Source organism: Ogataea haglerorum, assembly GCF_019207285.1.
Source record: "Ogataea haglerorum isolate 81-453-3 chromosome Unknown 81-453-3_NODE_2_length_903871_cov_94.662503, whole genome shotgun sequence".
NCBI lineage: Eukaryota > Fungi > Ascomycota > Pichiomycetes > Pichiales > Pichiaceae > Ogataea > Ogataea haglerorum.
The window spans coordinates 103,082-125,775 of record NW_025065152.1 but is presented as its reverse complement, the minus strand read 5'-3'; the positions used below and the strand labels follow the sequence as shown (position 1 = coordinate 125,775).

The window sequence follows — 22,694 nt, the reverse complement described above, 5'->3', positions numbered from 1 at the left end:
AGGTTTAAAATTTAGAAGTATATCAAATGTGCGCGCTAAGTAAAATACATTTCTTACTTCGAGTTTGGACAAAAAGAAGCTTCTCAATCTAGCTTTCGCTTACGAGTTGCAAAGCCTTGCTTCACGTCTTTGATTTTCAGCTGGATGTTGTCTAACTTTTCCTTATCGAAACAACTCTGATTTTTTTCGATGATGTTAGATATCTCTTTCAGCGCAATGTAGCCAACCGCGTTGGGCCCACAGCCGCTCTGCTTGCATGACGACTTGAAACTCTGGTTGTAAAGCTGAACTTTCATATTCAAATGCTCAAGCTCGGACTGCGATCGGTTCATTTTGATCGTCTCTCCTTTCACGAAATACACTAAAGATAGCAGCAATGGAGAGACCTGCGAAAACTTCTCCAGGTGAGCGGACTCGAACTCCACCGGCTGTCCCTCATCGGCTAATATGTACTGCACAAAAATGTCAAGTGTGGAGCTCAATAAGACGTTCGTCTTGTACAGAGTTCGCATCTGTACCAATTCGTCGTGCAGTATATTCTTTAACTTCAGAAACCTGGCATAACGGTCCATCAGGACGTGGTAATCTTCATCAAATTCTGAAACGTTGCGCAGCTTCAGATGTCTGAGGTTGTGGACCGTCAATATCACCAGATTGAGCGTCGCGAGAAAGTATAGCTGATTATGATAATCTTTGGCTTCCTGTAGACAGCCACCCACGCCGCTCGTGGTTTGCTTGTAGGAAGCCAAAATAGTGTCGCTGAAGAAATTGTAGTCGTTAAGCTCTGTTGAGGATGAGGAATGGAACTCTCGGAGTTTGAGATAGTAGTGTAGTGCTGCATCCAAATTGTTCATTCTTTGGCTCTGCAATGCGAGCAGGAAGTATACCTTGTCCACAAATTTGTGGTATATCACAAGCTCCTGCGAGGAAAAGCGGCCCGAATTGTAGTCCTCGATGAACCTAAATAGTTGTGGGAATTCTTCCCTGTTAAAAGAGTGCCACTGGTTACACTGGAATTTAGCAAGGACCTGATAGAAATTAATCAATAAGCCAAAATACTTCAGACGAAGAACTTTAGCTTCCATTTCAGTGCTGGAGATCAGAACGTGCTCTCTGAGCTCGTAGCCGATGTATTTCTGACATTGTGCAAACAGCATTTCTGTGCGATTCTTGCCATCCCAAGATTTTATCACATACGAGACACCACAGTAAAAATAAGACAACATGCTGAACTCGCGCAATGTCACCCAATTGATCTGCAACGGTAGCACAAACTCTTGTTCAGCCACCTTGACCTCGACGGGGACACAAAATCGAAAGTTTCTGGCCCAAAATTCCAACGCCTTCAGCTCTCTGATCAAAGCATCGATTCTACTCATTTTGCTTTTGGTGCTCTTGAAGTCGTCATCCTGAATGGATATTAAAAGGTCCAAAATCTGAGTAATGGCCTTGAACTGCGGAGGAAGGAACTTCATATATTGAGGATACTTTCCCTGAGACTCCTTTAGTCTGTTGTATTTCTCCAATGCAAACTCTATCGAGCTACCACTAAATAAATGGAATTGAAGCTGGCTAACAAGAGCTAGCTGGAGAAACGCAAATGTCTTCTCGGTCAAATTAGCCTCGAGTCGTTCCACAATGCGGTCATAGTTGCGGTATATCTGGTCTTCCTCGAAGATCATGCCAAAATATTGAATTTTTAAATATTCTATGATGCTTGTCAATGTAATGCTATTCAGAGATTCGCAACATTCTCCAATGTTCATGAAATAAGAGAAACTTCTCTTTTTGCCTTTGGATCTGTCTGTCAAATATTGTATCTCGAAGTTCAGAAGTTCGAAACGAATTTGATACTCCAGTGAGTCGCTTCTTTTGGCGAGCTGCAATCCGCGACTGCAGTAATCTGACGCGAGATCAAGGCTTGTAGTTTCTCTAAGCAAGATCTCCGTGATTTTATAGTGGATAAAGACCTCATCTGCCGGCATGAACAATCCCTTGTACTGTTCGAGCGCACTGAATAGACAGCTGAGACTTGCCCTCACATAGTTGTTGTACTCTAGTAAATTCTCTTCTGCTTGCAGCGACGTTGATCCCTTCTTGTAAGCCTCATCGAGAAACCAGTTGGATAGTTCTATTAGTCTCTGAAGCTTCTCTGAATTCAAACATAGTCTTGCACCGCGTTTACATGTGTCACTCTCGGTCATTTGATGGAATCAAGGGGGTAATTGAGTCAGAGAGTATGGAAGCATTTATTTTATCTCAGTAAATATGTATAACATCTTTACACCATGGGTGCAGGAGCGAGAGGGAAGATGTGCCAACTGAGATTTGCCACACAGAAGAACAGACAAGTCAAAGTCAGAGAAACAGAGGAAACTCTATTTGGGAGTTCGTAGAGCGAGTCAATTGCCTTGCCATGAAAAGCTTCTTGTCACGTGTTCAGTACCTGCTATTTGCCATTTTCTCCAATTTAAATGTTACCCTACCGCTGGCAAAAAAAATGCAAAAATATCGAGAGTATAAATAGGACCCAATTCCCCCTCATTGACGGAGTGAAATATTTGAGCCTTAATTTCGGTGCAAGGTTTTTTATAGTGCATCAATATCCTTAGAGATCTAATAAAGCACTTCATCTCATCAGGAAAGGAATCATTTGGTTGAACATCTTTTCCCGAAAACAATCGATTTATAGTCGGATGAGTTGTAATATAGATATATCACAGTTGTAAACATGGATTCACTGAAACTCCCCACCACCGCAGCTAGGGCAAAGGCATTTACTGCCCAAGGCTCCTTAGCCTTCCCTATGATGACAACAGACATGGTCAAAGATGAACCACAAGATACAGACAAATATGATATCCTGAAGAAGGAGCCAGAAGAGAAGATGCTCGATATGAACGATCAAGTTGCGGACGATGCAGCAGCATCAGGAATAGTGCCAACGTTACAGAATATTGTCGCTACCGTCAACTTGGACTGTCGCCTGGAGCTCAAGACAATTGCTCTTCATGCCCGTAACGCAGAATACAACCCAAAGCGTTTCGCTGCAGTTATTATGCGTATCAGAGAGCCAAAGACCACGGCCCTTATATTTGCTTCAGGTAAGATGGTTGTGACAGGCGCCAAATCGGAAGACGATTCGAAATTGGCTGCCAGAAAATACGCTCGTATCATTCAAAAACTTGGTTTCAACGCTAAATTCACAGACTTCAAAATCCAGAATATTGTTGGCTCGTGTGATGTCAAATTCCCTATCAGACTAGAAGGTCTAGCATACGCTCACGGAACTTTCAGCTCCTATGAGCCGGAACTATTCCCGGGCCTGATTTATAGAATGGTGAAGCCCAAGATTGTGCTACTTATTTTCGTTTCAGGGAAGATTGTCCTGACAGGTGCAAAACAAAGAGAGGAAATTTATAAGGCGTTTGAGGCTATCTATCCTGTTCTTAGCGAATTCCGCAAGAGCTAGATTGCATAACTCATTGTATAATATGGAGATAGCTATGTTTGGGGCTTTATTTTTTTATAAAAAAAATGCACAGCCCGTGCGCGATTTTGATCAGGAAAAGAAAAAAAATATTTTTCTAGCGTAGTCAGGGGGGGAGAAAGCAAAAAGTCAGAATTGGGTTTCGTTTCGAAGAAAACAAGGATTTCGGTTAAAATAGGCAATCTTTAGCACAATATTGCGCTCAGAAAACAACCCTTTTTTGGCTGATAACGCGTCCACGACGTATCTCAGATCTCTATTAGCGCTATCCCTTGGAATTCTCTCGATAATCAGCAATTTAACCCAAAATTCCTGTGACGGTGAAGAAAATCATTCTATTCCAAAACACACGTCCTTATGTCATTATCAGAAAAGTCCATCAATACAGTAGGTATTGACTCCAAAATGAAGAGTGGAACACCCTTGGAAAAGCCTTCCACGGGGAAAGGCGCTATCAGCAATAAGTCAGGTCAGCAGCAGCAATCTATGCCACGACCTATTTTATTTAAAAGTGGCAGTTCGGCAAGCTCGATTGCATCGAGACAGTCAAATTTGCCACCGTTGAACACCACATTCGACAAAACTCAGAAAAGCACACAGCCCATATCGCAACCAACGCCCTTGGGGGACTCGGTTCCATACACTCCTTCGACTCAGGCGCACACCTCTGGTGACTTGCACTCTGAATCAAGTACGCCTATGAAGTCAGCTAGCTCCATCTCCTTCCAAGTGCCCACCGTCAACCCTCAGAAACACCGTGGTTCCATTAGTGCTCGACCTTCAACCACTAAACTATCCCTTCTGGAATCTCCTGCTTCTGGAGTCCCAAGTACAAGACAGCCTTCTGGTACTCATCCTCCTGCAGCGTTGGCTCACGAATTCCCTCACCAGGTCAAACATATGGATGCTGGGTTGACGAAAACAACTCCGACAACAACCGTACCGCTTCATTCCGCTATCGGAAAAGAGTCAAGAGAGCATAGCGTTTCGTCCATTCTTAGCGACAGACACGCCAGCTCGCATTCGTCTCCAAGAAATATATCGTCCCCATCTGGCGTCACATCGCCTGTTCCCTTTGACTTGGGTCCCCAGTCATCTCAAAACTCTACCGTTGGAAGTGACAATTTTCAGAACGAGATTTTGTTTCAGCCGTTGTCAAGCGAAGTTCGCGTGCACTCCCCTCCAATGCCTTCCAGGAAGAAGACCACTACAACGCCTAAAACAGTGGTTTCGACTCCAACGGGTCCGGTGGTCCCATTCACCGAGTATCTCAGCAAAGAAGACGATGACAAAATTCATATTCTGATTGGTGCCACTGGCTCGGTGGCCACGATCAAGATCCCAATGATAATTGACAAGCTTTTCAAGCTATATGGAGTTGATAAGGTCTCGATCCAGTTGGTGGTTACGCAAGCCGCAGAGCACTTTTTGCGTGGACTCAAAATTTCTACAGAGGTGAAAATCTGGAGGGAGAACGAAGAGTGGTCGACACCGATGACGAAACCTGGCGACCCTATACTGCATGTTGAGTTGCGAAAGTGGGCAGACATTTTCTTAATAGCTCCTCTTTCTGCCAACACTCTTGCGAAAATTGCCAATGGTATTGCCGACAACTTGCTCACATCGATAATCCGGGTGTGGAACCCAGCCATTCCAATCATTATGGCTCCCGCAATGAATACACTGATGTACACACATCCGATTACAAAGAAACACTTTGCTGTCATCAAGGAGGATTTCAAATTTATTGAGGTGCTGAAACCGATTGAGAAGGTGCTTATATGCGGAGACATAGGAATGGGAGGAATGAGAGAATGGAGCGAGATTGTTGACATTCTCTATCGGAAGATGAAGACTTTACAGGCAGAAAAGCTAAGGAGGGCAAACGAGAGGATTGAAGAGGAGGAGGAGGAAGACGAAGAAGACGAAGAAGAAGAAGACGAAGACGACGACGACTTTGACGACGACGAAGATGACGATGAAGACGACGATGTGGAGTCCACGGTCGTCGAATCGAAGCCGTCCCGCGGATGAGCTCGCATTCTATGGTGTAATACGAACGGTCATGTAAGAATAATGTACCACTTAATTGCGCGGTGTAAAAAATAAAATTATCTTGGCATGTTTCTTGCTTGGAGGTGGAAGATAAGCCTCGGGGTGTTAGCCGCCTACTCTGGTTACACCACCTTCATATATGTAAGGGCTCAGAAGGAAATCCGCCGACGTCAGGAGGCGAAAGCGAAACAACTGGAGACCGGGAACGACGAGTGTGATAGCTGTCAATACGACACATTGCTGGTGAACGGGCGCTATGAAAACCCCTTCCCGGAGTATAGACCGCAGACCTTATTTGAGTTTCTCGCGATGCGGATTCTCGATCTGTGCGAGTTTGGCAGGCGTGGTGGGCTGCCATCCTCGACCGACGAGCTTCGCTCTAACTTGCCAATTGTGAAGCCAGACACAAAACTTTTGGAAGCCACGGCACACAGCAGACCCACGCAGCACGAGGACAAGCTCCCGCCTCTTTCTGATCGGCTCACGTTCACTTGGTTCGGCCAGTCTTGTTCTCTGTTGCAAATTGGCAATGTGTCGTTTCTAACTGATCCAATATTCGAAAATCACCTAATCAATAAACTGTTTGGTCCTAGGCGAATTGCGCCCGCTGCAATGTCTTTGGACGAACTGATGGAGACAGTGGCCGTTCCAGAGTTTGTTCTAGTCTCGCACGACCACCCCGACCACTTGGAGGTGGAATCGGTAAGGAAAATTGGCAACAAGTCAATATGGGTTGTTCCTGTTGGTGTGCGACATTTCCTGGCCAAACACGGGGTTTCCAATGTGATAGAGATGAACTGGTGGGACCGGGTTCCGCTGGAGACGAACACGCCTGATAAGTACGAGATTGTTTGCGTTCCTGCCATGCATTGGTCGGGAAGACAGCTGATAGACACTAATAAAACGCTCTGGTGCTCATTTCTGATTCTGCGGAATAATAAGTCAATCGTGTTTCATTGTGGTGATACAGGCTACTCGCCAGACCTGTTCCAGCTCATCGGACGGAAATACGGCCCTGTCAAGTTCGCTGCTCTGCCCATTGGCCAGTACTGTCCGCAATGGCACCAACGACCTCGACACATCAGCCCGGTGGAGGCCATTCGAATCGCGAACGACATGAGCATCGAAAAGATGGTGGGTGTGCACTGGGGGACGTTTATCTTGAGCTCCGAACAGTACATGGAGCCAAAACGGAAGCTGGAGGATTTGGCACGGATGCAGGGGCGCACCAAGAGCGTGCTGGTGCCTGACCACGGACGAACAATGGTTTTCGACACGTCCAGCATTGACCTGCTGAGCGAAAAGGACCCGATAGAGGTGCACGATAGCAAGGTATATACATAGATAAGGCTACTTAGTGGTCGCGTTGCAAAATTTTTTGCATTGCCTCAAATTCTTCCTCTTTAATCGGATATGAGTGACTCTCTATGTTTGGGAAGCTGCCCGATTTGACGTCTTCCACGTAGCGGTCGATCGCATTGACGGCCTCAGAATGGAAGTCCATATATTTCTGGACAAATTTAGCAGTGGGAGAGTCCAACATGCCCAGAAGATCCGCCTGAACCAGAACCTGCGCCGAGGTTCCTGGGCCAGAGCCAATGCCAATGGTCGGAATATCCAGCTTTTCAGTAAGATATTGTGCCACCTTGTGCGGGATGCACTCTAGAACAAGCATAGAGCAGCCTATGTCTCTAAGATACTGTGCCTCCTCTATAATGTTAGCCGCATCCCGTGCTTTTTTTCCCTGCACCCTGTAGCCACCCGCAGCATTAAATTGTTGAGGTTTCAAGCCTATGTGACCCGTCACGGGTATCCCGATCTCTATGAGCCGTTTTATCTGCTCGCCGTGCTCGTATCCTCCCTCGATCTTGAGCGATCCGATTTTCCCCAATTTCATGAGCTTGACGGCGGACTCTACACATTGCGAGACACTGGCCTCGAACGATCCGAAGGGCAGATCAGCTATGACAAACTTTTGATTGACCCCTCGGAGAACAGACTTGCACGCGTAATAATAGTCGTCAAACGGAATTTCCAATGTGGAGGCATAACCTTTAGATACCATGGCCAGAGAGTCGCCGATTAGAATTATATCCATCTTCTCGCTCGAGTCCGCTATCCGGCCGGTGATGTAGTCATGCGCTGTGATCACGGCCAGGGGTTCCTTCGCTTTGTACAATTTTCTGATGTCAGTCAACGTTTTCTGTCTGACGGCCGCATGCGATGAATAGCGTGCCCCTAAACGCGGGACCAGTGATCTGAACAAGGAGGACGAGCTCATTAATTTTTTTTTTTGAAGTATTTTCTTGCGAATCGTACCAAGAGCCGTAGTGCGGCTCGATTTGGCACCAAAGCCGTTTACCTAGCACGGAGGTCCTAAGGGCATACAATGTGCTACAAGAGAGTAAAGTGCCGAACAAGGTTCAATTTCATATTCCTGCCAACAATAAATAAAGGAAAAGCTAGGACAACTTATCCTTTAGTTCCTCCCTGGCATAGCGCAGTCCACAGTAGCCACATGTTCCAGGCATGTCCTTGTCGAGGTTGATGTAAACCTTCGGGTGGCCCTGGAATATGTCTGTTCCGCTGCAGACCGCAATGTTGTTGTGTATGTACCTGATAGGCTGTTGAGCAATCAAATCGATTGCTGCTTGTGGGTTTGGCTGTTTGGTGAGGTCCTTGCCTACAAAGCGAACATTGGTCTTGATGATACGATCTTTTGACGATTGACTAGGCGACCATGTAGCAACTCTATTGGGTGCCTGTGCGATCTCAATTTCATCCTGGCTTTTCCTGGTGATTGGTGCGGTTTTAGGAAGAGCCAACGAGGATCTCTTTCGAGTTTGCAGGGCAAACTGGGACGACCGTCTAAGCATAAAGGATAACTATATATAATCAAATTATTTCCCCACAATTCTTGCCGGGTAAATTTTGTACAGGTATAAACCATGGATGCTATATAAATCGACCAAGTCCTCCAAAGCCTCCAGAAGAACCAAATGAGCCTGGCGGGCCGGGGGCACCTGGGGGACGTCTAAAACCTCCTTGTCCGGGCAGCCCCATCTGTCCTGGAAGACCAGCTCCCAAAAGCTCAGGGTCTTCGTCAGGCCCCAGCAGCGGATCGTCGTACCGAATTCCTGACCTTGAGCCCTCCAAATTCCGATTAAACAGCGAATCAGAGGAAGTTGGATGCATGCCCCCGCCCCTAGTAGGATTGACAGCAAGAGGATCCAAATACGGTTTGAAAGGGGGATCTTTCATTCCGCCTGGATACAGATCATTGACACCTGCTTGTGCATCGCCTGACGGGAGTGGATCAGTCCGGCTGGACTGAATTTGGTGTTCGTCCTCAAATGAAGGTGGTGCGAGAGAGGCAGGCAGTGGTTTTGGAGCAGGCGATGTGTACGAAGGAGTAGGAGTGTATTCTTGCGTCGCTTGGCTGGAGGTGTCCTCCGGTACGCCTACCACAGACTCCCGCAACTGCGAGATATGCCTTTCGTTATGAGCGTCGGATTGGGTAGCGGGTTTAGACTCCATTGGAAAAAATCGCCCGAATTTATCTCTCACAATCGCAAATAGACGATCCACTAGATGGGAATCGATATCGTTGATTTCCGCAGGGTACTTAACGTTGGCGTCTTGCGGCCATTTCAACGAAGCAGTGTACTTTATTTCAGTCCCGTCTGTGTCCTTTCTGTGATTTTCAATGGTGTAGATGTCGTTGCTATAAGTTAGGATCGATTTGCCCTCGGACGCAATAACCGATATGTGACTGTCGGAACGGCCAATTGCAATAGGATGGACGTTGCGCGATTGGAGAAACCTCTTATAAATAAGACCTAGCAGGTCCAAGTTGTCTTTAAGCGAGCCCATTGTATATGAAGATGTTTTTATTTAATTACCTGATAGCGAAAGAAAATGTTAGAAAAAATAATATTGCTTTAGGGCGACACAGGTTCAAGATTAGAGGGAAAAAGAAAGTTCCGACAAGTGACTAAGCTTGCACCATTGATCAGCAAGCCCTTACTAATTATAAGACCGTTTAAAGCGAAACCAGGTCCTAGATGACGACTGCAGTCCCTTTAATCTATTCATTCCCAGAGTTTAGCGGAGTGGCTGAGGCCGTCGCAGATCACATCGTGGCGGCCCAGAACCATGCTCTGTACGGCGATTACAACAGGAAGAAGAGCCTATCAGATACAAATATTGCGTCGCAGCTCAACAGTGCTGCAGAAAGCATGCGCTTGACCAAAAGTGTGTCGGAACACCATTCAGCTAGCGGAAACGGAAGCAATACACCAAGTTCGTCCAGAGAGCAACGGAAAAAGAAGAAGGAGGAGAACAGAAGGTTCCGCATTGGCCTCAGTGGAGGATCATTGATCAGTGTGTTACGTGAAGGATTGCTAAAGCGACAGGACGTCGAATGGTCCAAATGGGACGTTTATTTTGCCGACGAGAGACTGGTTCCTTTTGACTCGCCTGAGTCCAACTACGGAAAGGCCAAATCACAGATATTTGACAACATACCACCAGAGAAAGGATATCCCAACATTTTCCCTATTGATGAGAATCTTCTGAACGACCCACAGGAATGCGCAGACACTTACGAGAAAACCCTTATCAAAGGCTTTGCATCTAAAGACTCTGTGAAGCTGCCGATGTTTGATCTGATCTTGCTTGGATGTGCTCCCGACGGGCATGTTGCATCTTTGTTCCCTAATCACGAGACCCTTAGAGAATCCTATGCCTGGTGTGCACCGGTTCTGAATGCTCCGTCTGGACCACCAACGAGAATTACCTTAACTGTTCCCGTGATTTGCCACTCTCACAGAGTGATGTTCGTAGTGGAAGGTGCCACCAAAGCGCCAGTCATAAGCACGATCATGGAGAGACCCGACAAAGGACTTCCTGCTAGTATTATCAACGAAAAGGCTGCTGGACGGATTGCATGGTTTGTTGATGATGATGCTGTGAAAGACGTCGTGGGCATTACAAAGAAAAGATACAAGTTTTTGGTCCATTCTGAATAGATGGCTAAAGGGCTGTCTTCATGGGTCAGAGTGTAGTGGCTAAGTTATCCAGTGTTATATTTTTTATATGTGGCTCAGAACACAAAAAAACATAAAAAAAGATACCGTAGTTTGAAGATGGTAGGTGTTATCAATCGACTTTCACTAACCGGCATAGTGGGTCCCAATAACGTTTTTCTTGGTATCGACCTTTCTGTTATCGGGATTTGCCATCAATCATTTCATCAGGCTCGCGAAACAGCCTCTGTACCTGTCGGTGATTCTGGTGTTTTCGCTCTTCTTACCTTTTTCCATCATCTTTCTCCTTCCTATCGACCTAATATCCACATCTGCAGACACCTACAAGCAATTCAAGGAATCTATATTCTATCTGAACCAGCCCACTGTGCTCTTCCTTTGGAAGTTCAATTACTGGACCACTTTTGCGCTGACATGGATCATCCTGCCCTTCTTCCAATACTGGTTCGGATCCGGATATTACAGACGGGGAGATCGCTTCAAGTACTCCTTAATCGAGCTTCTCAAGTTTCAGATGATCATGATTGCGTGCGGGCTCATCATCTTCTTTTACATCCTAGTCCGCCACACGTCCTGGCTCAACTTCCAATTTCTTAAGTCCCTGGTTATTACTGTCAGCCACATATATTCACTCGTTCTAGCCTTGTGGCTTATGGCGCACGGCCTCATATATATTCCGCGGCACGAGTGGGAAACATCCGGAAACTATCCCAACCAACTGCACAAGATGTACCTTAAAGTTCCAGGGATAAATGAACAGCTGGAAGAGACAAAATTCGAGCTTCGCGAGCTCTGCGGGAAAATCAAGACATTAAGCCAACTCGATAATCTTGAGTATAGGGACTGGATCCTCAAGCTTTTGGGCTCGATACCTCGGGAATTCAATGAGATGGTTCATCATGGTGTCGAACCGTTCACCAACTCAGAACTGAACACGAAGCTGCTTAACAAGCTCTCTGTACAGCTAAAAGAGCTGAAATGGAAATACAATCATAACCTTATCGAACTTCGAACCACCGTAGAAAAGGTGATAGTGCTGGAAGATAAAGTCAATGCACAACTGCTTGGCGAATACCACCCAAGGCTGGAAAGACCATGGATATCGAGCCCACGAGTGAACTATTATTTCCTTCAATACGTCAGGCCCTTGTTGGGAAAATTTCTCTCGTTATTTCTAATTGTGCTCTCTGCTGTCGTTGTGGAATCGGAAACGTTTCATGGCTTCCAATTCTCTCTGATCAAGCGTTTGATTGCTACCATCACAAAAAATGCTACCAAGATATACGTTCAGATATTCGCTGTTTGCTTTCTGATTCTGACATACATGCTCATTTGCGCCATCCTATCACTGTCGCAGGTCAAAGTCTTCAACGTCTACCACATCCAGTCCAACCAGTCGTCTGATCCGGTGTCGATGATCTTTTTCATCAGCTATGCATGCCGTCTGACCATCCCATTGAGTTACAACTTTCTAATGCTGCTGGACACAAAATTCACAATCAATTCCTCGTTCCAGCTCTTTTTTGGCAACTCAATCCAGCTTATCGCCTTGGGTAACTTCCTCAATGACCTGCTACCTCGGCTGATCGTCATCCCTATACTGCTTACCATGTTCAGGTTCTGGGAAAAGGCAAAAGCCTGGCTCTCAAGTGTTTTCCTGTTTGATTACCTAATGAGCGAGCTGGATTTTGAGGACGACGATCTCGACGCCGCGGACAACACTGGGGATATTGAAGGGCGGCCAGGATCACAGGTAACGCGGGAGAACGCGCGGGTTCACGAAAGCAAACAGATCATACAGCGTCTTCTCAATACGGACCAACGCTTTTCGAGCACCCCAATCAGGCCGTTGACTCTCTCGAATAACCCAGTGTCTCGCGAGCCACCGCTTACGCCTTTACGCGGTCTTGCTAGCCGCCTGTTGTCCTTGTTGCACTTACGCAGATCGGCTTCTCTATATGAAGGATTGAGAACATACAACCTGAGTTTGGGCGCCGATAACGGCAGCAGACGAACTAGCACCGACACAGGCATCTCGCTCAACACCAACATCTCATTCGACAATGACAACCGACTTCTTCGAGACGACGATATTATGCTTATTGACGAGGACGACGTCTCGGAGATATGAACATGTAGCAACGCTAATAGATCTAAAACGATACACCTCGCGCCATATTGTAAATAAAAATGCTCGGGAAAACTTACAAGAAAGCTCCGTAATAAAGTTCGTGTTTTCGATGGACAGGGTATGTCAATGAAACTAAGACAAGGATTATGGAAGTCGGGAACAGCGAGCATGGCGCGGTGGAATTCTGTGAGACGCATATCTCAGCATTTGTCGATTATCGCTCCCAATTCCTCTCAGAACTCGCTTATCACATTCAGTGTCAGCCTGCTTAAAGTCCCTGCAAACTACGGTTACTATACCTCGAGAGTCAATCGTATGACGAACGAAGACGCGCATCAAGTAGGGATTATGGATATAGATCTCCAGCAGAAAACGGTATCTACAGATGGAATAAATGCAAACGAGGAGTTGGAGAGGAGAATCGGACAGCTCGATGAGCCTGAGTACAAAAATCGCTTTTTGCATAATAAGGTTTTTAGTTTCAGCGTATTTGACGGCCACGGCGGCAGCGAAGGCAGCACCTATGTGCGAAATCATCTGCTGGAGAATATTGAGAAAATCAACATCAGCGACGAAAGCATCAACAAGCTCTTCAAGTTTTACCAGAAGGAGATTGGAGGGTACTGGAGGCGATGGGTGCGTCGCAAAAACTTACATTTGATCAGCAGTATGGGGCTAGAAAGTTATCTGGTATCGGCCAAAGGTCACTATACCGTCCACGATCCAGAGCTGGAGGAGAAGAAATTATGGGACCTGCCAGAGTTCAAAGAGATGGTTTCCGGTGAAGACTTCTTTAAGATCCGCCTTCTCCTAGGGTTTTTGTACACTGACTACCAATTCCTTAACTACGAAGACAAGATCAACGATGTTAAACATCAGGAACATTCGCACCTGTTGAACGCCGGTACCACAGCCACATCTGCATTTTTCTACACCATTGAGAAGGACAAGTCGAATCTAAACGGCTATTTTTATGAGCCAGACGTGCTGAGTCGATTAGTGATCGCGCATGTAGGCGACACGCGGGCTATCCTTTGCGACAAGGACGGAGTGGCAAGGAGTCTGACACAGGACCACCATCCTTCCAATCCCATTGAGTCGCGCCGACTGACCAGATATAGTGCAGGGCTAATGATGACCGACTCTTTCGGGGAAGAACGTTTTGCAAATTATGCTAACACGCGGTCATTCGGGGACCTCACGGCTAAAAACGTTGGCATTACAGCCGAACCGGAGATCAGAGAATATCTGATTGGCGATATGAGGAAAGTTGAGAAGTACAGGCGTGAACACAAGAATTATCTAAAGAAAACTAACATCCTAGATTTTGGCGGGGACGAGTGCTTCCTCGTGCTTGTGAGCGACGGGGTGACCAACATGCTCTCCGACCAGGAGGTAGTCGACGTGATCATGAGCACGACCAACAACAAGGGATCGTTGCGGGGCACGCCAAAGGAAGCAGCTCAAGAGGTAGTACAATTTGTTGAGTGTATTGGGGGCATGGACAACGCGACATGCCTGGTAATCAAGCTTGGCGGATGGGGCAAATGGCCAATACTCGATCGAACAGGGCCACTGAGAGAGTCCAAGATGATGAATGGGCGCAGAGAAAGATGAGCACGTGGAATGTTTAGCACGCACTTCGACATTTCAATTCTATGTACAATAGATTACTTATTCTTGGTCTGGGTGTATTTGAACCGTTTCCGAGTGTGGGAGAACTCGCCGAGCTTCGATCCCACCATGTCTTCGGTGATGTTTATGTGAACATAATCTTTTCCGTTATGGACTTGGAATTTGAGCCCCACGAATTGAGGGAGTATAGTGCACGATCTGGCGTTCGTTCTAATGGGCGTACCGTTCTTCTTCGCCTCAGCAATCGGTAAAGGCACCACAAAGGGGCCTTTCCATGCAGACCTGCCCAAAGCGACAAGGGACAATCTCATGAGGAATAATTTGGGTTGATAATTTTTTCGAAGCGGTTTTGGACGATCGACGGCATCTGTAGCTTTAGTTTTTGGTCTCCGGTATCTTTTTTTTAATTACACATGTTCCATCTGGCTCAAAGTCTTTATAGCTCGTACACGCGCAAAGACGAGTACTCGGTATTGATTTTGGGGCTAGATAATGCTGGCAAGACAACATTTTTGGAAAAGCTCAAGTCAATCTATGTCCCTAACTACAAAGAGTTACGGCCGGAGCGGATTCTTCCTACAGTTGGTCAGAACGTCGGCACAATCCAAGTTCATGGAATACTGCTGAAGTTCTGGGATGTTGGAGGCCAAGACAGCCTCCGAGAATTGTGGTCAGAATACTACTCCAATTCCCATGCCATCGTATTTGTCATTGACTCCTGCGACAAGGAAAGACTGGTGGAATGCTCAAACGTTCTGACCGGCGTGATGAGCAATGAGCTAATTGAGGGACTACCCATACTGATGCTGGCCAACAAACAGGATAGAGAGGACGAGACAAAGCTGGAACTCGTGGATATCAAGGAAATATTTAACCCTATCGCCGAAAATCTAAACGCAAGAGACTCAAGAGTGCTCCCCGTCAGTGCAATAACAGGCGAGGGAGTCAAGGACGCTATAGAATGGCTGTACACGAGGCTAATTCGAAACAAGATGAATCGTCCCCCAAAGAAGCATTGACGGTGTCGGGGTGTGAGCAAATTATTTTCCATGAGCAAATATATCTGACGAAAAAAAAACCCATAATATCATGTCCATAAGGATATAAAAAGGCTGGTCCCCGGAGCCCCATTTGCATTATTATTTGTTCTTCATCATGAATATGGATATGGGATCCCCCAGTTCGTCTAGCATGCATATGTCTATGGCCACTGCCACGAGCTCCATGGACATGACCGCCGCATCTTCTACTAGCTCTATGGATATGAACATGTCCATGGACATGGAGATGAACTACTATCTCACCACTCATTATAATCACTATCCCGTGATCTTTCACAACTTGCGTGCCAGCTCGGGAGCTGGAGCTTTTGGCATTTTTTGTGTGCTCTTCTTCGGAGCCATTTTCTTTAGAGGTTTATTTTTCCTGAGCGCTTATTTGGAACAGCGTGTGTTCCACAACCTTACAAACGCAGTTTTAATTGAAGAAATAGACAATTGTGCTTGTGTCCCCGAAGAGGACCAGAAACATCTGCCTAGTGGTGGAACCCTGAGCGTCAAATCTCTCAGCTTGGGTAAGATTATCAGTCAGACGTTCTGCCCAGGACTGGGGGAATTGAAGAGAGATTTCATCAGACTACTTATCGCCTTCACTGCGACGATGTTTGGATACGCATTGATGCTTGCAGCAATGAGTTTTGTACTGCTTTACTTCTTCGCGATTTGTCTCGGAATGGCTTTCGGAGAGATTTTATTCAACCGGTTGTCCATTGTACTTGGAATTAACAAAAATAGCTCCTTGTGCGGATCGCTCCACTAGACCAAATTCTTGTACGTATACTCCATTAATTTATGATTCAGACTATAATTAGTCGTCCTCCAAAGGTAGCGAGTCAAGCTCGTCGACCAGTGACGACAGTTCGGAAACGACGTTTTTATGGTAGTTGAGCTGGATTTTCATCAGCAACTTTAACAGATTCAATCCCTCAACTGGTTTGATTAGCGTCTTCATGGATTCCACAGCGGACTCTGTGGCACTGACGAGCTCGTCCTCGGCATTTTCCAGTTTCTTGGACAGCGCAGGCGGAAGTTCAACAGTTTCGTCTCCACGCTGCACGCTCTTCACCTCGGCTCTGACAGTATCGAAATTGAGCCTCGAAGTCTCCACCTGTTTTCTCAACTTGGTCGTTTTCAAAAAATCGCCATTCAGAGTGTTGCGGATCTTGCTGTTGACCTCCGTGATCACTAACTTATCTTGTTCCAATCTTTCCTCTCCAATTCTTGTCTGGAACTCACTGATCTTAATCAATGCCTTGCAGAGAGACGAAGACTCGTCTTCGCTGGAAGCCAGGACTTCGTTTGCACTTAGACAAGCCTTAGCCAGTTGGTGTGCAAAGGTCTTCGGGGTGTGATCCTTCGAGGAGGACAGCAGCACTGCTTCTGCTTCTGATGTGGTAGTGGCCTGCGAAAGACCGGTAAACTTCTCATTGATTAGCTTGGTGTAATCATGGATGGATTCCTTCAGATTAGGAGGATAGTCATAACTCTCAATTTCGTATTGCTGTGTGATGGTCAGCACCTTCTTATAGAAAATCTTTAAGTTATCAACGCGTTTCTCCAAATCCTTGTACTCCTGCGGCAGCTCTGAGATATCGTCAATAGATCCAAAACGCTCTTGGAGAGACCTCGTGGTCCTCTTGAGAAGGGGCGAGATGTTGGAATTGAGCGTCGAAACCTCCTTTTCCAAATTGACTAGATTGTCCTGCAGACTTGACGTGAGCTGTTGAGTGGTCTGCTGCAAAGATTGTTGGATCGAGGAGAGATCCACTTTGGGAAATTTGAAGGACATCCTGAATATTATTAAAACTAAGCTTTTATCTTTGTTGGCTGTCTTTTATTCTTATGGCAATGCACAACCATACACCACAAAATACAAAATCCTCAGGTGTAAGGGTGTGTTGCAGAACCAACGACTTGGAAAAACTGCAGAGCAGGATCCAAACGTGGGAAAAAGCTAATCTATAATAATCACGTTACAAAATCATAACTCCTAAATGCTCATCTCGCGATACACTGTATAGTACTCATGTTCTAGGTAGCCACTTTTCAGAGAGCGATGGCGAATGGCTGGTTCCCGAAGAAAGGAAGCTTTTGACACTGGTCGTGGGCGGAGCAACGCCTCCCCCCATGCCTGCGGTGTAGCCTTTTGCATGTGCTGGAGCTGGAGTGGGCCTAGCACCGGCTGTGTAGGAACTGTAGCGCTCGCCTTCATTTCTTGTCTCGATGCCTGCAGTATAGTTAGAGGATCCATTCCTGCGGTCGCGGTCACGAATACCTGCTGTGTACTTCTGCTTGGTAGATTTGTAGCCATAGTTATTGGACATCATGATTGATTCTGTGATTAAGCAAGCGAGAGGTCACACTTATATATTGCCCTCGGGACACCCTCGGACCCACCTCGAACGTGATTTCCTTCTTGCGGCTCGCCTTCGAGATGTACTATCAATTACGATCGTGCATATAAAAACGGCTCTGCGTGACGTGAGTGTCTAGAGACCGTTTGGAAATTAAAAATCAAGCAATGTTTACAAATCTTACTTAGCTCATCAAATCGTACCATTTAGTCACATAATCCTATATATGGGGTACAATACACAACGAAAGTAGTAGTCATAGCTGCTCAGATCGATTAATTGAAGATCTTCTTAATTTTGGTGCTCAACTTCTCCTTGTGTGGGTGTGCCTTTTCCAACTCGTCATAACTCAAGATTCTCGTGTTAGAATCACCTTGGTGCGACTGTCCCGTACGAGCCTCGTCGCCCTGCTGGTGCATGTTGCTGGATTCGCCGACATCCGATGTATCTGCAGCGCCAGATCCTCCACATTTATCGTGGGCGGCTGCTGCCGCAGCCCGGCTGGCCAGGGCATTCTGGTCGTCATTCAAGTAATCGTTGCCATCGCCCCCTTGGCCGCGATTATGGGTTGAGAGGTTGTCTCTAGTACCAGGAATATGATAGTGCTCGCCGCAAGACTTTTGGTTGGCTCCATAAGAAGCCACTCCCTGTTGTCGGCGGCTCTGGTCTTTCTGGCTACCGTGGCTTTTAGAGGCAATACCGGCCCCTGCTGCACCAGCTGCTTCACCATAACCAGATCCAGAACCGTACCTGTTCTGTCCTGCGGTGTCGGAAAATCCTTCCGTGTATGGAGTCTCCCTCTCGTCATCTCTCACACCCGCAGTGTACTGGTCCCTGGTATGGTGAGGATGGGTGTCACCAACACCAGCAGTGTATCCAGAACTGGTTTGAGGCTCATGGCCGCCAACTCCAGCAGTGTACTTATCGGTTTCCGGCTCTTTCGGGCCAGCAGTCTCTCCAACACCAGCAGAGTACTTGTTGGTTCCCTGAGCGTGGAAGGTATCCCTAAAGCCACCTTTGGTGAGCCCCGGATCTTTCTGACCAGAGACGTTGGCTTGTGAGGTAGAGTCCTTGCCAGCTTCTCTGCTGCCCATATATCCTGCACCAGCCCCAATAGCCGTTCCCGCGCCAGTGGCATAAGAAGAGTATTCACTGTGACCGGATTTGTCGAGAGCCTGGCCGCCTTTCTGCGACACGTCCTTCGCCTGGGAGCCGAACTTGTTATAGTCAACATCCTTCCGAGGATTCTTGGGATCCAGAGGTCCGGAGGATTTCTCGTCTGTCTTGCCGTGGCTGCCGTACGAGCTGTCATAAGGGTCGTTTTGGGTCTTGGTAACGCCTGGAGCGTTTCTCAATTCCCGAGTAGAAGCATCGTTTAGCTTGTCCTGCTGCCTTCCGTGGTTGCCGTCATTGGAAGCCGCCTTGTAGCCAGCAGCAGAGGCCGCGGCAGCGCCCATTCCGACACCAGTCTGTGAACCACCATGGGCAGTCTCATAGCCCAGCTCAGCTTGCTTCTGAGCAAATTCAGGCTGACCCTTCTTCTCGCTTCCTTGGAGTCTGGAGGAGTCGGACTTGAACTGATCGGCGTTTCTGGTTGCAAAGGTGTCGTGATGCACATCCTGGTAGACAGTGCCATGCTGCACACCAGTGTCGTCGTTCTTCTTGCTGCTCCTGCCCCATTTGCTGAATTTACCGGTCTTGGACCCCGCTTTCGAGCTGCAGCCGTGCTCCGACGAGCCAGAGGCGGTATTCGCAGATTTTTCGTGACTACCAGCAGCTGCTGTTTCGGTAGCCCTATGATGGTCAGACTTCGATCTGGAAGCAGCAGTCTCCTTCTGGTCCAAACCACCGTGCTGATCTTGAGTTTTGGGGGACTTTCCGTGAGTATTCCTACCCAGTTGCTCTCCGATTGGGTGTCTGTAGTCGCCCAGATCAGCAGGAGCAGTGGCTCCATGGGCAGGATCGGCATCCGTAGCCCCGGTGGTGTTGTAGCTGGTTGGCTTTCCGGAGGCGTAGCCAGCCATAGGGGTAGCACCAGCATCCGGATATCCCTTATCACGAGCAGTTTCATGCTTCGATGTATGAGTGTTAGAGCCATAGCCTTGTTGAATTTCTAGAGCCTGGCTTTGCGCAGGATGGTATGTCTGGCCTGGAGCACCGGCCAGAGAGCCAACACCAGCTCCAGGAACTTCGGGACCTAGATTATTGTCCGTAGTGTCGTGTTTGGGAGCAAGGTCAGACTTCTCGTACCGGCTGGCAGACTGGTGGTCAGGGGTCTGACCACCATAGCCTTGTTCTGAGCTTATGGTATTCCCACGAGGTCCCGACTCATTAAATTGACCGTGGGTGTCAGCTTTCGTAGAACCATAGTGGGCTGCAGCAGCTCCACCCGAATGAACGCCCGACTGAGTGCCGTGGACAGATTGCTGCTCTTTCTGCTGTTGCTGGGAAGTCTTGGCGTTTTTCGTCTCAGCAGGATCGACCGGGCGTCTTTGGGCTCTCTCTTTATGAGATAATCCCTCCATGTTCTGTTCGGTGCCATGAACGTCTCTCGTGCTGATGACTGGGTCAACTAGCGAAGAGTATTTCACGTTTCTGTCCGTAGGAATAACTTCAAACTCGTTGCCCTGGCTGTCAACATAGCTGTGAGCTTTTCCGGCCTGCTTCTCGAGTGTCTTAGTAGACATGGAGTTCTTGGCGGCGTCCTCGCCAGCCAATGGCTTGTCTTTGTGAGAAGTTGCACCTTCGGAGTTTCCGCCAATTCCAATAGCAGACATTAACTTGTTGGCCAATGATGGCTGTTCGCCAAACTCGCCTTGTGCTCCTCCTTCTGAGGCCCTGAAAGTGGGCGAGCCGGAGTCGTACGTATGTGATTGCGAGGTATAGTTTGAGTCTCCAGCGGAATAATTTTTCCTCTCGTCGAAGTCGAACGATCCAGGAACACTGGAATGTTGCACAGATCTTGGGGTATCCTTGGAACCTGTGAACCCGTCGTAAGCATCTCGAGCCTTGTGTTGAGATTGGTCGGTCCAGGACTCTTCTTTCTGTGTGTAAGATTTCAGGTCAGACATGATTAAACTACAATGTACAAGCGATTGATACAGTACTTTATATAAAGTCATCACCACAGTATTGCTCTTAGCAAGGTTGCGATAGGGCTTTTCTTTTTGAGAGGCAGCAATTTCATTTCTGATATCAATGTCACACATGTCACATGTCCAACGGTAAAACAGAGTGAGTTGCTACCACTATTGCTCTCGACACAGCCGCAAATAATTTTTACTAAGCGCACTAGTATATTTTAAGCTATACACTGAAATTCCAGAGAGTGAGGAGATCAATCCTCGCTCCCTGGCTCGGTATAGATCGGTACTGCGGCGTATTCGGTGTCGTCGTCTAGAAGGACGTCAAAATGTTCCGCATTGTGGCCGTCGGATGGCCCTGGGGTAGGCATTGGTGGCAGCTCGGAAGGAGGGCGAGCATAGTCGAGATCATTGAGCTCTGTCGGGGGCTCGCTGGGCATCAATGCCTGTTCCCGCAGCCGGAGCACCTCTTTCTCGTTCACCGAGGAACTTTTTGGGATGGCGGAATATTGTAGCGACGAGGAAGGCGGGCTGGTTTCCTGCGGAGAAAGCGGCGAGTCTATCGACGTGCATGGAGTCTGTGGAACAGAAGAAGGGCGACGGCTCTTTCTGTGCACCCTCGACTTTCGTTCTGTGCCAATGACGATCTCGGAATTGAGTGTAAGCACGTTTTTCGTTCGCTTCAGCCTGTCCACGTTGTAGATATTGCTGGACGTGTCATTCTGGATAATCTCGTCATCCAGAAACCCTACCTGGGTGGCACGTATCTTGGAATTTGAAAGATTCACGAGAACCTCAATGTAGTACTGAAAACTCACCATGTTTGCGGTGATTGTCGGAAAACAGTCGACTGGGACCCTCAGACTCGTCGAGATATCGCTTGTTAGCGTGTTCGGGTCGACGATGAGCGGTACTATGGATTGACTGAGGTCTTTTCTATACGATTGGATCTCATAATCTTGGCCCAGATCCAGCCGGCAAATTCTAATCAGAGTGACTATTACTCCTTCCGTGTTTGCTATTTTTTTGTGACATTTCACGTTCAAGCGAACGGGTATCGATTCGCCGCGCAGATACCCCATCGACGGGATGTTCATCTTTATTTGGACGTAGTTGTCGAGATTATCTTCCATGGATTCCGAGGAAGCGAGCGACGACGTGGACGATATCGATGACAGAGTTTTGTTGAGTTTACCTTTTGTGGTCTTGAATCTGAGAACCTTTGGTTGCGGTTCGGGCAAAAGGGTAAGGTTGATGGGCTTAACAATGCTAAACATCTTCTCCGACGTGGCTAGTACGACATCTTGGTTGTCTCGCTCAACAATAGTGCATTTCAGGCCATACTTAATTTCTCCCTTCTCAAATGAGATGCTTGTGTACGCGTTCCGCTTCGGGAGCTTGATAATAAACGGGAACCGATGTTCTCCAAACGTGAGCGCGGTCTCTTCAGAATCGCCGTAAAGAACGATTTTGTGATTGAACAAGCTTTGTTTTTTATCCGAGCGCAGTGGCGATGTAGAGTTCACCTTGATATGGCCCTCCAAAGAAAGACTTATCATCAAGTTCATCACATTCTTCTTGAGTACTAGAATTATCTGTCCACTCAACTCCTCTCCCGGTCGGTATAGTTTATGGGGGCTGTGCAGAACAATATAAAACTCCTTCACGGCATTTTTAGGCTGGAACGGCCCGCCAAGAACACGCGAGGATTTATGCGGGAGAAGCTGATTCACGGCCTTTCGCATTAACCAGAAAGTTGATATTCAATATTCTCTTTCAACACAGCCATAAAATATCGTATTCCCTTACACTGCCTCCGAAAATATCGGCGCAAATTACC

The 22,694-nt window shown here is 47.2% G+C and overlaps 16 protein-coding genes across 16 annotated transcripts; 8 read left to right on the top strand and 8 right to left on the bottom strand.

The window, feature by feature from the left end:
- Positions 1-83: 83 nt before the first annotated feature.
- KL911_000634 (uncharacterized protein) lies at positions 84-2,204 on the bottom strand (the record flags this gene model as incomplete). The annotated part of the gene is made up of 1 exon (XM_043200910.1): positions 84-2,204. The coding sequence occupies one exon, from the start codon at positions 2,202-2,204 to the stop codon at positions 84-86; it is 2,121 nt and encodes a 706-aa protein (XP_043056198.1).
- A 527-nt stretch (positions 2,205-2,731) lies between these two features.
- On the top strand, positions 2,732-3,472 carry KL911_000633 (uncharacterized protein; the record flags this gene model as incomplete). Its single annotated transcript, XM_043200909.1, has 1 exon — positions 2,732-3,472. One exon carries the CDS (start codon positions 2,732-2,734, stop codon positions 3,470-3,472), a length of 741 nt encoding a protein of 246 aa, XP_043056197.1.
- Positions 3,473-3,847: 375 nt separating this feature from the next.
- On the top strand, positions 3,848-5,524 carry KL911_000632 (uncharacterized protein; the record flags this gene model as incomplete). The annotated part of the gene is made up of 1 exon (XM_043200908.1): positions 3,848-5,524. One exon carries the CDS (start codon positions 3,848-3,850, stop codon positions 5,522-5,524), a length of 1,677 nt encoding a protein of 558 aa, XP_043056196.1.
- An 87-nt stretch (positions 5,525-5,611) lies between these two features.
- Positions 5,612-6,889, top strand: KL911_000631 (uncharacterized protein; the record flags this gene model as incomplete). The annotated part of the gene is made up of 1 exon (XM_043200907.1): positions 5,612-6,889. One exon carries the CDS (start codon positions 5,612-5,614, stop codon positions 6,887-6,889), a length of 1,278 nt encoding a protein of 425 aa, XP_043056195.1.
- Positions 6,890-6,899: 10 nt separating this feature from the next.
- Positions 6,900-8,421, bottom strand: KL911_000630 (uncharacterized protein; the record flags this gene model as incomplete). Its single annotated transcript, XM_043200906.1, has 2 exons — positions 6,900-7,728; positions 8,015-8,421. The coding sequence occupies 2 exons, from the start codon at positions 8,419-8,421 to the stop codon at positions 6,900-6,902; spliced, it is 1,236 nt and encodes a 411-aa protein (XP_043056194.1).
- Positions 8,422-8,500: 79 nt separating this feature from the next.
- On the bottom strand, positions 8,501-9,418 carry KL911_000629 (uncharacterized protein; the record flags this gene model as incomplete). The annotated part of the gene is made up of 1 exon (XM_043200904.1): positions 8,501-9,418. The coding sequence occupies one exon, from the start codon at positions 9,416-9,418 to the stop codon at positions 8,501-8,503; it is 918 nt and encodes a 305-aa protein (XP_043056193.1).
- A 191-nt stretch (positions 9,419-9,609) lies between these two features.
- On the top strand, positions 9,610-10,575 carry KL911_000628 (uncharacterized protein; the record flags this gene model as incomplete). The annotated part of the gene is made up of 1 exon (XM_043200903.1): positions 9,610-10,575. One exon carries the CDS (start codon positions 9,610-9,612, stop codon positions 10,573-10,575), a length of 966 nt encoding a protein of 321 aa, XP_043056192.1.
- Positions 10,576-11,320: 745 nt separating this feature from the next.
- KL911_000627 (uncharacterized protein) lies at positions 11,321-12,724 on the top strand (the record flags this gene model as incomplete). The annotated part of the gene is made up of 1 exon (XM_043200902.1): positions 11,321-12,724. The coding sequence occupies one exon, from the start codon at positions 11,321-11,323 to the stop codon at positions 12,722-12,724; it is 1,404 nt and encodes a 467-aa protein (XP_043056191.1).
- A 120-nt stretch (positions 12,725-12,844) lies between these two features.
- Positions 12,845-14,341, top strand: KL911_000626 (uncharacterized protein; the record flags this gene model as incomplete). Its single annotated transcript, XM_043200901.1, has 1 exon — positions 12,845-14,341. One exon carries the CDS (start codon positions 12,845-12,847, stop codon positions 14,339-14,341), a length of 1,497 nt encoding a protein of 498 aa, XP_043056190.1.
- A 53-nt stretch (positions 14,342-14,394) lies between these two features.
- KL911_000625 (uncharacterized protein) lies at positions 14,395-14,670 on the bottom strand (the record flags this gene model as incomplete). Its single annotated transcript, XM_043200900.1, has 1 exon — positions 14,395-14,670. One exon carries the CDS (start codon positions 14,668-14,670, stop codon positions 14,395-14,397), a length of 276 nt encoding a protein of 91 aa, XP_043056189.1.
- Positions 14,671-14,772: 102 nt separating this feature from the next.
- KL911_000624 (uncharacterized protein) lies at positions 14,773-15,378 on the top strand (the record flags this gene model as incomplete). Its single annotated transcript, XM_043200899.1, has 1 exon — positions 14,773-15,378. The coding sequence occupies one exon, from the start codon at positions 14,773-14,775 to the stop codon at positions 15,376-15,378; it is 606 nt and encodes a 201-aa protein (XP_043056188.1).
- A 136-nt stretch (positions 15,379-15,514) lies between these two features.
- Positions 15,515-16,177, top strand: KL911_000623 (uncharacterized protein; the record flags this gene model as incomplete). The annotated part of the gene is made up of 1 exon (XM_043200898.1): positions 15,515-16,177. One exon carries the CDS (start codon positions 15,515-15,517, stop codon positions 16,175-16,177), a length of 663 nt encoding a protein of 220 aa, XP_043056187.1.
- Positions 16,178-16,225: 48 nt separating this feature from the next.
- On the bottom strand, positions 16,226-17,206 carry KL911_000622 (uncharacterized protein; the record flags this gene model as incomplete). The annotated part of the gene is made up of 1 exon (XM_043200897.1): positions 16,226-17,206. The coding sequence occupies one exon, from the start codon at positions 17,204-17,206 to the stop codon at positions 16,226-16,228; it is 981 nt and encodes a 326-aa protein (XP_043056186.1).
- A 235-nt stretch (positions 17,207-17,441) lies between these two features.
- KL911_000621 (uncharacterized protein) lies at positions 17,442-17,744 on the bottom strand (the record flags this gene model as incomplete). Its single annotated transcript, XM_043200896.1, has 1 exon — positions 17,442-17,744. One exon carries the CDS (start codon positions 17,742-17,744, stop codon positions 17,442-17,444), a length of 303 nt encoding a protein of 100 aa, XP_043056185.1.
- Positions 17,745-18,046: 302 nt separating this feature from the next.
- Positions 18,047-20,842, bottom strand: KL911_000620 (uncharacterized protein; the record flags this gene model as incomplete). Its single annotated transcript, XM_043200895.1, has 1 exon — positions 18,047-20,842. One exon carries the CDS (start codon positions 20,840-20,842, stop codon positions 18,047-18,049), a length of 2,796 nt encoding a protein of 931 aa, XP_043056184.1.
- A 266-nt stretch (positions 20,843-21,108) lies between these two features.
- KL911_000619 (uncharacterized protein) lies at positions 21,109-22,599 on the bottom strand (the record flags this gene model as incomplete). Its single annotated transcript, XM_043200893.1, has 1 exon — positions 21,109-22,599. The coding sequence occupies one exon, from the start codon at positions 22,597-22,599 to the stop codon at positions 21,109-21,111; it is 1,491 nt and encodes a 496-aa protein (XP_043056183.1).
- Positions 22,600-22,694: the final 95 nt, after the last annotated feature.